The sequence below is a fragment of the Bubalus bubalis genome, chromosome 12 (assembly GCF_019923935.1).
Source record: "Bubalus bubalis isolate 160015118507 breed Murrah chromosome 12, NDDB_SH_1, whole genome shotgun sequence".
NCBI classification, from domain to species: domain Eukaryota; kingdom Metazoa; phylum Chordata; class Mammalia; order Artiodactyla; family Bovidae; genus Bubalus; species Bubalus bubalis.
The window spans coordinates 70,192,142-70,205,774 of NC_059168.1; the positions used below are offsets into that span (position 1 = coordinate 70,192,142).

The 13,633-nt window shown below is 50.1% G+C and overlaps 1 protein-coding gene across 1 annotated transcript in view; it reads left to right on the top strand.

The window, feature by feature from the left end:
* The window catches only part of ALK (ALK receptor tyrosine kinase), a 737,626-nt gene that overhangs the window by 686,952 nt on the left and 37,041 nt on the right, over positions 1–13,633 (top strand). The window contains exon 13 of the mRNA XM_006061052.4: positions 9,773–9,923. Within this exon, the coding sequence (XP_006061114.3) occupies positions 9,773–9,923 (151 nt within the window). The remainder of the gene's footprint in view (positions 1–9,772; positions 9,924–13,633) is intronic.

Sequence of the window (13,633 nt, forward strand, 5' to 3'; positions counted from 1 at the left end):
CACACAGAAGACAGATGTGATCAAAGGTCCTTGAGAACAGAAAGGTTGGGAGCATTCCTTAGGGAGTCCGTCTATTCCTGGAAGAGTGCGGCACTCAGCTAGTGCTGTCTGACTGCAGCCTGAGACCTGGCACTATTATTGCTCCAGTCAAGGTCTCTACCTATTGATCAGAGAGGTTAAGGAAAAGAAACTACTACTTCCCAAGCACCTACTGTCTGCCAAGGCGGGGCATCATTGTCTGAGGCTTCCTCAGGGATGTGTACAGGTGAAAGCACCCCCACTCTTTGTTTTTAATTAATTTGCATTGGAGTATAGTTATTTACAATGTTGGTTAGTTTCTACTGTATAGCACAGTGAATCAATTATACATTTATCTGCTCTTTTTTAGATCCTTTTCCCATATAGGTCATTACAGAGTATTGGGTAGAGCTCCCTGTGCTGTATAGTAGGTTCTTGTGTATGTGTGTTAGTCGCTCAGTCGCATCCAAGCATTTACAACCCCGTGGACTGCAGCCCACCAGGATCCTCTATCCATGGAATTCTCCAGGCAAGAATACTGGAGTAGGTAGCCATTTCCTCCTCCAGGAGATCTTCCCAACCCAGGAATCAAACCCAAGTCTCCTGCACTGCAGGCGGATTCTTACCATCTAAGCCACCAGGGAAGCCCAGGTTCTTATTAGTTACCTATTTTATATCGTACTGAAAGCTCACACACACACACAAATGCACACATGTGTGTGCATGCGCACACACACACACATTGCTGTACTGTCCTGAGCTTCCCTTTCCCCTAGATTTTCTACTTTCTCTGTCAAAACAGGAGAGGGGTCCACACCTGCTCTCCTCCTGCTTTGCAAATCTCAGAGAACCATACTAAGCACCTATTAGGACACTGTGCCTGACACCTAAGTATATAGAGGGTACAAGATGCAGTCTCTGCCTCCAAAGGAGCCCCAGCCAATGGTGGATGTAGGAACAAAGCATTTCGGTGTAATGTACAAATGCCACACCAGAGGTTTACACACCACCCTGCATCAGAGGCCAGGGGAAGGGCCTGAGTTCATGGGTAGCTTCCACGAGGAGACAGAAGCCTGAGTTTCAGTCTTGAAGGTGACAGAGTTGTCTATGAACAAGAGGGGAGGGCCTTCCTGGTGGAAAGAGCTCCTGGGGGAGCCAGGGCCTGCAGGAGCTGAGGCAAGACCTGGCCCTGAGAGTGGAGCCTCACCTCCCAAACGCATCTTGCTCCTTCTGGTGATGGTGTGATGAGGAGAGAAACAAGCAGGGAGGCAGGAGAGCAGAGGGAAGGCTGTTGAGGTCATCTAGGCAAGAGTCAAGTGGAGCTAGACCAGGGCAGGGGAAACATGGCGAGAGGGGTTGATACGTTTGGGAGGCAGAGTCAGCGTGACTGGAGGACTGAGTGGATGGGGGATAGGGGAGCAGACGATACCAGGAGGACAGTGAATCAGGGGCTGAAGAAGCCAGGACAGTGAGTGACACCTCCTGTCCCAAGGAGCCTGAATGGGAAGGACAGGCAAGGATAACAGGGAGGGGGCACCTTCCCTGGTAGCTCAGACGGTAAAGCATCTGCCTACAATGCAGGAGACCCGGGTTCAATACCTGGGTCGGGAAGATCCCCTGGAGAAGGAAATGGCAACCCACTCCAGTATTCTTGCCTGGAAAATCCCATGGACCGAGGAGCATGATAGGCTACAGTCCATGGGGTTGCAAATAGTCGGACACGACTGAGCAACTTCACTTTTCCAGTTTGGTTCTGAGTGCCTGTGGGGGTGGGTGACCAAGGTGGGTCAGAGCGTGAGCATGGACTGTGGGTTGTGCTGGGGCAAGAGTCTCAGCCTCACTGTGAAATGGAGGCACGTGCCCAGCTCTGAGGTATTTAGTAGGATTCCATGTGTGACACACCCGTGCTGGGGCAGCCACACGCCAGAGGTGTCGGCTAGCCGGCCTCTGGCTCTTCCTGACTTTTTCCCGTCTTCATCTTTCTCTCCCTTCCCCCAGCCCACCTGCCTGTCTTCCTTCCTTACTACTTCTCCAGGGTTCCACATCCTTCCCAGCCCTCCTCCTCCCCCAGCTTCACACACACACACACACACACACACACACACACGTATATGCATGCACACACAGATTGTCCATAAAATCATTTGTCTCATTTGTCAAGCAAGGCCCACAGCTCCTGACAGCAGCTTTCACACGGTTCGCTTGTTTCTCAGACATAGCGTGCAGGAGGTCCCAGATTGCAGCTGCAGCCAGCCAAGCCCGCCCACAGACTTGGCCGCAGCTGTTCTTGATGGCCTCTGTCCCTGACACTCATTTCCTCACCTGGCTCCAGAGACCAGCGAGTGCAGCTGGATCACACCATCATTCAGATCCACCCGCAGCCATGAAGCACCTACTGCGTGCTCGGCTCTGAGCCAGGGAAAGGGTGGGGGTGGTGTCCATTTGTCTGTCTGGAGCCACAGTCCTTGTAGAGAGGACTGAGCCTCTGGTCTTTACAAAGACTGCAGAGCAGAAAAGTTCAATAACAGTTCACAATGCCAGGACAGTTCTAGACAAGCGTAGAGGAGAGTTGCAGGCATAACTCCTTGCCAGGGTAATTGTGCACATAGCCATCGCCCTAGGGAGCATAGAGCAGGGCAAGTCAGAGTGTGGGCCTGGGGGGTGCGTGGAGCGAAGATCCATGAGCCACTGGCAGAATGAAGCTTGGGTTCTACCTCCGATACAGTGTGTGACCTTGGAAGTGTGCCTTCCCTCTGCTTTAGGGCCTCATCTGCAAAGGAGGGGTGAGAGGGAGAGGTCACTGAGGTCTCTTCTAGCTCTTGTACTCCTGGGTCAGGAAGGCGGTAAGGAACACAAGTGGACAATGGGTCTTGTTCATTGGTGCAAAACTGGAATGGAACAGGGACAGCCTCTACTGCTGACCTGGGTGTCACCTGATGGCTCGCAGGACCCATCTGGGTCATCCGACTATACAGATGAACAGAGACCTCATGCTGCCAAAGCCCTGCGCACATCCAGTGTCTCCGAACACACCCAGCATCTCCGCGCACTCACAGCACCCCAGAGGCTGGATGGATACACAGGGTGGACCTTACTGTTCTGATTTTCCAGAGGAGGAAACCAAGCCTCAGAAGACAGAGGGACCCGAAGTCCAGCTAGGTATTAAAGGCAGAGCCCAGATAGGGTGTAGGAGAGAAATGAGGTGTCCCTGCTTCTCCAAGTGGGGTCCCCTCGCTCCCTCCCCTCCACCGTCCCTGGCAACCCCGTGCTGCACACCAGCTGTGCTCTCCTTTCAGGCTCCGGCAGGCAGCAGTTTGATTTGCTGCTAATTCTTTATTTAAAAAAGATTCACAACTCAATTACATCAGGTAACAATAGCTCACAGTCAATAATACAAAACGCAAACCCAATAAACATTCATTCTGACCAGGGGACATGGATTTAGATGAAGAAAAACAAAAAAATTACAGCATCAGCTCGTTGAGAACAGTATCCTGTAATTTCCAGTAAATTGGAATCACGGCGAGTCGTTTTCCCCACTTGAGTGGCAGGTATATTAATTTGTTGGCATTTGTCAACCATCAAAATAAGCTGTTTACAAGGGATGGGAAGAAAGCTTCAGAGAGTCAGGCTGGGGTTATTATTCTGGCAGGAGATTGTGTAACGTGATTCATATGATTCAGGGGTCTTCAGAAGCGCCAGGGCTGGCCTGTACTCCCTGTGGAGGTAGGTCCAGGGTGAAACTGAACACCCTTGACCCTGGCCCCTTGGCCACACTCTACTCCACCTACTGCTCTGCTCTCTAGAATCCAGGGCCTCATCCAGTCACCCCCTTCTGCCTCCTGGAAGTCACTCCAAGAGAGGAGTGGACAGGCTCACCAGGGGTACATTAGAACAGTTACCATTTGTTACTCACTAGTTACTCTCCAGGGGCTGAACTAGGCCCCTTAGCATGTGTGCATGCTAAGTTGCTTCAGTCGTGTCCAACTCTTTGCGCCCCTATGGATGGTAGCTTGCCAGGCTCCTCTGCCCATGGGATTCTCCAGGCAAGAATACTGGAATGGGTTGCCATGCCCTCTTCCAGGGCATCTTCCCAACCCCAGGGATTGAACCAACTTCTGCTGTGGCTCCTGTATTGCAGGCAGATTCTTTACCGCTGAGCTACCAGGGAAGCCCCAGGCCCCTTATAAGGGGCATTATCTCATGGAACTCTCACAACAACCTTTCAAGGTAAGTATTATTATCCTCCTCATATAGATGAGGAAACTGGAACTCAGAGAGGGTACATAACCTGCTCAAGGTCACAAAGCTGGTGAGTAACAGGGCCAGAACCAGAAGAGGGAAGCAAGGTGCCTTGAACACAAAAGTCCAGGAGGCTCTGGCTCTCAGGGTGGCCCAAGTGTAAGACTGGCACCTGGATGGGGGACGTCTCACCCAGATCCTTAGTGCTGGATGTCTCCCCCAGCTCCTGGGTAAGGGATGTCTCACTCAGCACTTGGGTGGGGGATGTCCCACCCAGCTCCTGGCCATGAGGGACAGAGCTGGATCTAGATCCAGAGTTCCAAAGAACAGCAAGGAGAGACAAGAAGTCCTTCTTCAATGAACAGTGCATAAAACTAGAAGAAAACAGCAGAAGGGGAAAGACTAGAGATTTCTTTAGGAAAGTTGGAAATACCAAGGGAACATTTCATCCAAAGATGGACACAATAAAGGACAGAAATGGTAGAGATCTAGTAGATGCCAAAGAGATCAAGAAGAGATGGAAAGAATAACTGTACAAAATAACATGGAATAACCGTCCAAAAAAGATCTTAATGATCTGGATTAGTATGATGTTGTGGTCAGTCACCCAGAGCCAGAAATTCTGGAGAGTGAAGTCAAGTGGACTTTAGGAAGCACTGCTGTTAATAAAGCTAGTGGATGCAATAGGATTCCAGTAGAGCTATTCAAAACCCTAAAGGATGATGCCATCAAGGTGTTACATTCAATATGTCAGCAAATCTGGAAGACCCAGGAGTGGCCACAGGACTGGAAAAGGTCACTCTTCATCCCAATTCCCTAGAAGGGCAGTACTAAAGAATGTTCTAACCATCGGACAATTGCCTTCATCTCCCATGCTAATAACGTCATGCTTAAAATCTTGCATGCTAAGGCTTCAGCATTATGCAAACCGAGAACTTTCAGATCTCCAAGCTGGGTTTTGAAAAGGAAGAGGAACCAGAGATCAAATTGCCAACATTCACTGGATCATAGAGAAAGCTAGGGAATTCCAAAAAAAATATCTACCCCTATTTCATCAACTATGCTAAAGCTTTTGACTGTGTGAATCATAACAAACTGTGGAAAGTTCTTAAAGAAATGGGAATACCAGACCATCTTAACTGTCTCCTGAGAAACTTGTATGCAGGTCAAGAAGCAACAGTTAGAGCCCTGTATGGAACAACTGATTGGTTCAAGATTGAGAAAGGAGTATGACAGGGCTGTCTGCTGTCACCCTGTTTGTTTAACCTATATGCTGAGCACATCATGAGAAATGCCAGGCTGGATGAGTTACAAGCTGGAATCAAGATAGGTGGGAAAAACATCAACAACTTCAGATATGCAGATGATACCACTCTAATGGCAGAAAGCAAAGAGGAACTAAAGAGACTCTTGATGAGGGTGAAGGAGGAGAGTGAAAGAGTTGACTTAAGACTACATATTTAAAAAAGTAAGATCATGGCATCCGGTCCCATTACTTCATGGCAAATAGAAGGGGAGAAGGTAGAAGTAATGACATATTTCCTCTTCTTGGGCTCTAAAATCACTGTGGATGATGACTGCAGCCATGAAATCAGAAGACAACTGTTTCTTGGCAGGAAAGCTATGACAAACCTAGACAGCATGTTGAAAAGCAGACATTACTCTGCCAACAAAGGTCCTTATAGTTGAGGCTATGGTCTTCCCAGGGGTCACATATGGTTGTGAGAGTTGGACCATCAAGAAGGCTGCTGCTGCTGCTGCTGCTAAGTCACTTCAGTCATGTCTGACTCTGTGCAACCCTATGGACTGCAGCCCACCAGGCTCCTCTGTCCACAGGATTCTCTAGGCAAGAATACTGAAGTGGGTTGCTATTTCCTTCTCCCTCAAGAAGGCTGAGCATTGAAGAATTGATGCTTTTGAACTGTGGTGTTGGAGAAGACTCTTGAGAGTCCCTTGGATTGCAAGGAGATCAAACCAGTCAATCCTAAAGAAAATTAGTCCTGAATATTCACTGGAAGGACTGATGCTGAAGCTGAAGCTCCAATACTTTGGCCACCTGATGCAAAGAGCTGACTCATTAGAAAAGACCCTGATCCTGGGAAAAATTGAAGGCAGGAGAAGCGGTCGACAGAGGATGAGATGGTAGGATGGCATCACCGACTCAATGGACATGAGTTTGAGCAAAACTCCAGGAGATGGTGATGGACAGGGAAGGCTGGCATGCAGCAGTCCATGGAGTCACAGAGATGGACACGACTGGGCGACTGAACAACAGCAACAACTGTCTGCACCAGCCTGTGCTTTTTTCACTGTGGTACAGCCACCTGGAAGAGATGGGCCTTGTAATAGCTAGAAGCTTCCAAGGAAGTGAAGCTCAGTGGTAGAATTTCGGGCCTCACCAGACTGACCAGAGAGGCACTATGGCCCCTACAAGTGGTCCAAGCAGGTAGCTGCCACTTCCCCATGCCTAGATGTTAGTCCAGGTAGAAGTGTGGGGCTGAGGCCATCGCACAGGAAAGCAAAGTCCAGCTGCTGACACCTGGGTGCCAAGCTCCCCGATGTCCCCAGCCCAGAGTCCTTGCACTTGGCAGCAGTTTGCCGTCTTTTCAAATCCACTACTTACCCTCATGAGGGCAGGGGTCCTTCTCCTCGTTTTTTCCTTGGCTAGGGGAAGCTGAGGCTCCGATAGTTTAACCAAGTTGTCCCAAGTCACACAGACAACAGAGTGCCCAGATATGACTCAGAACTCAGGGCTTTTTCCATCTACTTCTCTGCTGAGAACTAGGTCAATACCCAGATGGGGCTGGAGTTCAGACTTGGTTGGGGGTAGGAGAAATAGGAAAGAAGGCTTGAAGGGTGGGAAGTGTCAGGAACAAACAACATCTAAAATATAATGCTTTGGCTAAATTTAAACATGTGAGAGAGTTCAGAATGATTCATAATACATGCAGATTGATGCAAATGACTATGCAAATGAAGCAGAGGCAAGAGAAGGGTACAGCTCACCTCTCAACCATAGCAGGAGTGGGCAGGGCAAGGACTCCCTCTTGGGCAGCAGTCTTCCAAGCAAACCTCACCTTCAAAATGACTTTCTGAGGCAACGTGCCGAGGCCCCGGGGCCCTGGACAGATGTGGCCAGTACACGTCCACGTCACTATCTCCACACTCGACCGGGTCTCTGCAACTCCCACCACACCCAACCCCCAGCCCAAGTCTGCCTTCTCTGAGCTAACTGATTCTGCTGCTTTCCTTTCACCAATGAGCCTTCCTTTTTCCTCAGCCTTTTAAGCGTCCTCATCACCTCTCTGTTTCTAATGGGTTGGGACCGAGGGTTTGGCAGAAAATTTGAGTGAGTCAGGATGGGCCAGTCGCTTCTCAGACCATATAACCCGCGGCAGCATGCTGGAGGGCAGATGGCCTCCAGGAGGGGAAGTGTGGAGCTTTGGACCAGGGTTTGCATGGTCCAATGAATCCCTCTGTTCCTTGGTTTCCTCATCTGTCAAATGAGATCGCTAACAGCTCCTGTGTATGGCTATTGGCTGTTGGATTCGGGGGTTGAGGGGGATGCCATATGCATTCACGCCTAGCACATGGTCAGGAATCGGCCCTACCTCCCTCTGCAGACCTCCCAGCCCCCTCTTCCCTACCCCAGCCCCCTGACTTTTCTCCCTCTTCATTTCTGCTCACACAAGCCTGACTGCTACCCTCCACCTCTTTCTGCTTGCCTGAGAGCCCTACCCATCCTTCATCTACATCACAAAGCAGACCTCAAATGCACACCCCGCACCCCCCAAAAGCAGCCAGGGCCCCCAGCACTGCTGCTGCCATGCCCATCACAGTCGTCTGCCCCTCCTGGGCCCCGGGCACCTGACAGCCCTGATATGCTCAGAGAGCTGCCACTTTCTCGGGACTTTCACCCCATTATCTCCTCCTGACATTGACCCTCCCCATGCGCCTGTACATTTGGAGAGGAATAAATGGTCTTCCTTGACAAGGGAAGAATCTGGGACCCTGAGAGGACACACATGGTCCACTCTGGGCATGGAAGCCCAGAGCCCTTTGGTGCTTCCACTTTGCCTCCCCGGTCCCAGCACTCCCACAGGGAGATTTCTCTGGTCATAACTCTATCTCCCCAGTTTCTTTGTAAGCCCCTAGAGGGCCTGGAGCCCGTCTCCCATCTCCTTTTAGGCACACACCCTACACCAATGTGCAACGAGCTCGCAGGGGAGCTGGCCCTGGAGACAGAATGATGGGCTCAACTCTCCTTCACTCTCTATGGAGATCTTGGTTTCTCAACTGCCACGTCAGCCATCAGCTGGCCCTCCAGGCTTGTCTCTGCAGAACAGGCCTGAGTTCTGCCTTAGGACAGCCCCCAGGAGCCCCCTCCCATGCTGGGAACACAAGACATTTCCTAGAATTAAAGGTGGAGAAGCCACCACGTGTGCATGTGAACAAAATCACCTTGCAGCTCTCCCTCGAAGCTTTTCATAAAAGACCTTGGATCTGAATATGCAGGGACTCAGAAGCCCCCAGACCCCTCTCCCTGGCAGCCAGTCTCTGGGGAGGTACGTGTAGTGGGCACAGGAACTGTCTCCATGGCACACTGCTCTTCTCATACAGTTCACCAATTGCATTCTTTGTCCCCCATCCTTGCTTGACTTCATCTCAACAGCCTCAGAGGCAGCAGGAATACCCCTGCATCCCCACACTCTGGTTTTATTTTCATCATGACTGGTTGTTTGTTTTCTGCACACACATGGCTCAGAAGGAGTTACTGGCGAGATGGGAATAAACAGTCTGTGCTCGTAAACACCACTCTCCTCAGTCATTCCATGTGGGACTCCTTGTGTCTAGAGCCTGTGGGGAGACTTTAAAACTTTGTACCAAGTCAATTACTGCTACTCCCATCAGTAAGAATAATAACAAATACTCAGTGAGTGCTTCTTATGTGCCAGCCACAATTCTGAGACGTGACCTCATTGCTTTACCCTTCACCACACACACGGGCTAGAAGGTAGGTTTTTCTCATCCCCATTTTATAGATGAGGAGCAGGAACGTTCAGGAACACTTTATAGATGAAGAACAGGAAAGCTGCTTGTCTAAGGTGGACCACACGAGTCCTTTGATCTTGGACAGGGAGAGAAATCCATAATAGGAAACCCCAGGTATCTGGGACACCATCACCGCAACACCCCACCTTAATGCAGACTCTCCCTGTCTTCTCTTCTCTGTCTCCCTCTTCCTCCTCCCTCTCCTTCTCTTGTACCCCTTACTAGTTCTTTATCCTCCTAGCTCTGTGAATTAGGCGATTTCCTGTCCCTCTCTGAACTTGACAGCCCTCTCCTGACAGTAGACAGAGGACCCTCCTTGCTGACCTCGTGGGCTGATGCAGGGGCCAGCCCTCCAGCGCAAGGGCAGTGTGCTCGGCCTGCTGGGAGCTGTGGGGTGGGCAGGAAGGGAGTTGGTCCTCACACCCCATGGCAGGAGCCCATGCACTCTGTCCTGTTGCAGCATCTCCGGCTATGGGGCGGCTGGTGGGAAAGGTGGGAAGAACACCATGATGCGGTCCCACGGCGTGTCTGTGCTGGGCATCTTCAACCTGGAGAAGGACGACACGCTATACATCCTGGTCGGGCAGCAAGGGGAAGATGCCTGCCCCAGTGTAAGTACCCAGAGTGGGAGTTTCTCCTTCACCTTCCCCAGGACCCAGGCAGGTCCCTCAGGGACACCAACACCAGACACTCCCCATCAGGGAGCTCTCATTCAAAAACGGCAGGACTCACCCCTTGTTCTGCCTGCAAATGCTCCTCCCTTTCCAGTGCCTGAGAAAGTGGGTGGTGTGGCTTTGGGCGCTGCACATCCGTATGGGGATGGAGGCTGAGGCATGGGTTTCATGAGCAGTCCTTAAAACTGAAGTCCTGAGTTCTGCTGAAATGGGCAAATGGTTGTTTCTCTCAGCACAAGTGTGAGTCAAAGCCCCCTTTCTAAGCTTTCTTGCAAGGGCATAGTTTTTTTTAGCCGTATCATTATAAACAGGAAAATGCCAGACCAAACATGTCTTATTCAGCTCGAAATCACAGACTCATAGCCAATATATGTATATAAAACCACAGAAAAAGTTCTGAAGGACACAGACAATGGTGATTGCTTCTGGAGCGGGGACTGGAGTTGAGGATACTTTGTCCATAATGTCTGATATTGTTAGAAAAAGAATGCATTCACATATTATTTGTGTGATTAATTTTTTTAAGTTTTTTTAAGCATAGAATCAGAGCTGGAATGTCATGTAATCCACTTCCCCCAACCCCATTTCACAGATGAGAAAGTGGAGACCACGGAGGTGAAAGGACTTGTCCAGAGTCACTCATAATGCTCACAGAGACTCTGCCTCCTGTTTCTGATGCCCCAAATGTGCTGGGGTTTCAGTTTTTACCCTCTTTCTCCCTTTTCCTCTTATAGCACACCACCCAACAAGCTAGACTGTCATCCTCTCCAGCCCGAAACAGCCCTTCCTTCTGGTTCCTGATCCCACTGGGGTATCCACACTGAGCGCTCCAAGGGCAGCACTTAAGAAAGCCAGTAGTGATCTAAGGTGACCAGCAGGGGGAGACAGTGAGGACTAACAAAGCTGCAGCCATGCCTCTGGCCTGTGCTGGGGGCGGCAAGACCCAGCAGCGCTGGCTATTCCACATGGGAACTTAGCAATCCACAGGGCGAGTTTTCACACTGGGCAGGCCACACCCTCATCTGATGGTGAACTTCTGCACCGGGTGAGGCCGGGGCAGGGATCCAGCTTCTGGGACCCAGGACACAGGGCTCCTTCTCCAGAAATTTATTCAAGAGCAGATTTGGAAGACAGAAGTGGTAACAAAGGTGAGGAGTTCAATTCCACAGAATAACCTAAGGGCTCCTAAGAATCAGGTCTCAGGCTGAGAGCCAGGGGTAAAGTATGGGGTCCCACCCTCAACCCCACACGAAGCAGCAGGAGTAAGCTTCACAGGTGCAGCCTCGTGCCTGAGAAACGCGTGGACCCTTTTATTTAGCAGCTATAATCAAGACTTTCCAACCTGATATAATATATTAAGTCATTAAATTACAAGCTGCTGTAATTTTCACAGGAATTTATTGAGTGCTAATGTAATTCTTTCATCTAAGCAAAAAGATGGCATTCACTTCTGCAAGGGACTTTTACTTGATTGGATCGTAATCAGTTACGTCTTTTCACAAGACTTCGTCCTTCTTTTTTAATTCAGTTGTTATCTACTTGTTCCTCTGAATTGCTGCATTTTATCATTTTATTAATCAATCTGAAAGTGTTAGTCACTCAGTCGCATCTGACTCTTTGCGGCCCCATGGTCTGTCATGGAATTCTCCAGGCAAGAATACTGGAGAGGTTTGCCATTCCCTTCTCCAGGGGACCTTCCTGATCCAGGGATCGAACCCAGGTCTCCTGCATCACAGGCAGATTCTTCACTGTCTGAGCCACGAGGGAAGCCCCATTAATCAATCTACTTGCTCTTAGACTTTGAGGATGTGCAGGGCAAGTTTCAGAGAAGCCAGGGACAGAGGACAGCCCCCTCTTCTGATCAGGTTGGGCATAGCATGGGCTTGGGGAAAGGAATTAGTCTTCCCAGTAGCTCCAGACCTCCACTCCCCTCAGGGGCCCATTTAAGTAAGGGAGAAAACCTTTTACAAGCACCACCTCAATCTGTGGTCCTCCCTAGGCTGAAAAATGGTGTGTAGAGAGGATCTTCTAAAGAATGAAGTGGACCCTAAGAATTAAACTTAAGGCTTTGGCAATTCTGCTGGTGCTGCATGGAGTGGCTCTTCCTGTGTGCCTGGCCAACCAGAGCCTGGAATGGGCTCCAGCTTCTGGAACCCTGCCTCCCATCCCTCACACACATTCCTCAGTCCCGATCCTGTGCACTGTAGGTTGTTGAGCAGCATCCCTGGCCTCTACACCCTGTTGAGCAGCATCCCTGGCCAGTATCATCCATCAGAAATTACAATCAAAAATGCCCCCAGACATTTCCAAACATCTCCAGGACAGCAAAACCATCGGTCTAAAAGTCAGTCCCCACCACTCCCATCACTCCCAAGGCAAATATTGTGAGGGGTCAGCCCACACTCACCCAGCTCCCAAGTCTTTCAAATGTATTCAGGACCTCGCGGAAGTCAGAAAAAGAAAGCAAATCATGGAAAAGTGATCTGTTCCAAATGCTGCTGTGGGCCCAGCAAGCTGCAGACTGAGACTCAAATCAAGGGGTCACCTCACCCAGGGCAGTGAGGCATGACCATGAGTCTGGGCTCTAGGAAACCAAAAGGCTGTCCTTCGGCCCAGTTGCTTCCTCCGGCAATCTCCAGCCATCTGCAGGTTCTGCTCAGAAGAAGAGGGCTTCCCCAAGGGGTGGGGGCCCCCACTGCTGCCGGATGGAGGACAGGATGAAAAGGAGCAGGGCGGAGGGACAGACCTTCTTAGCACCCTGGACAGCTCCCCAATTTACAGAGGAGGCAGATCCAGCAGATGGGCCAGCAAATCTCCCGTCAGGAAGCTAGACTGGACCCTGAACTCTGCTCTGCTCTGCCCAGATGGCAGCACACATTTCCATCCCCTGTCCCTGGCTCTGCCCACAGGGAATGCCCCCCAGCATCTCAGGGCCTCCCCCTGGTGGCAGTTGGCAGGGTTTCCTTCCAGCAGACTCCATGCCACTCTGCCCCCACCCCAGCCCTGACCAGCACTGCACGTACATAGGAGAAATGTCAGCTGTCTACAATAGCAATTCACAGCCTTCCAAGCACACTAAATCCACTCTAGAAAATATCAAATTATTTCCATCATTAAATCCAAAATGCCATAAAACAAATTGCATCTCAGCTGTTTATCTGGAAATTTCTCTAGTACTCATTCCCGGCACCCCTGAGTGCTTTAGCATAAGGAGTGGCTCGAGATGAATTGCCATGTCCACTGGCTGGTTACCCAGCCACATTTGATGAAAATTTGATGTTTTATTGGGCTTTTTTCTATTAAGTGAAAGAAAATTCGTTTTCCTCTGAGGTCAGACCAATGTGCGGTGAGTTCATCTCAGCTGATGTGACCTACAAGCATAGTAGCTCTTCTTGAAACCCCACCCTCTTTGTTCAGGGATTCCAGGATTCTGGGTCACAGGCATTTCCAGCATGTCCCCAGAGACTCCCAGATGCCTAGGTCTGCATCAGGTGGAATAAAATCCAAGTTTGGCTACCCACTGTTTTGTTTTTTTTTTTTTTTTTCTCTTTACATTATGCTTCAAACTGCAACTTCTCAAAAAACCTCAATGGCTTCTCGCTGCTTAGAGAATGAAGTCCAGCTCCTTCTCTGTATTTGAGGCTTCT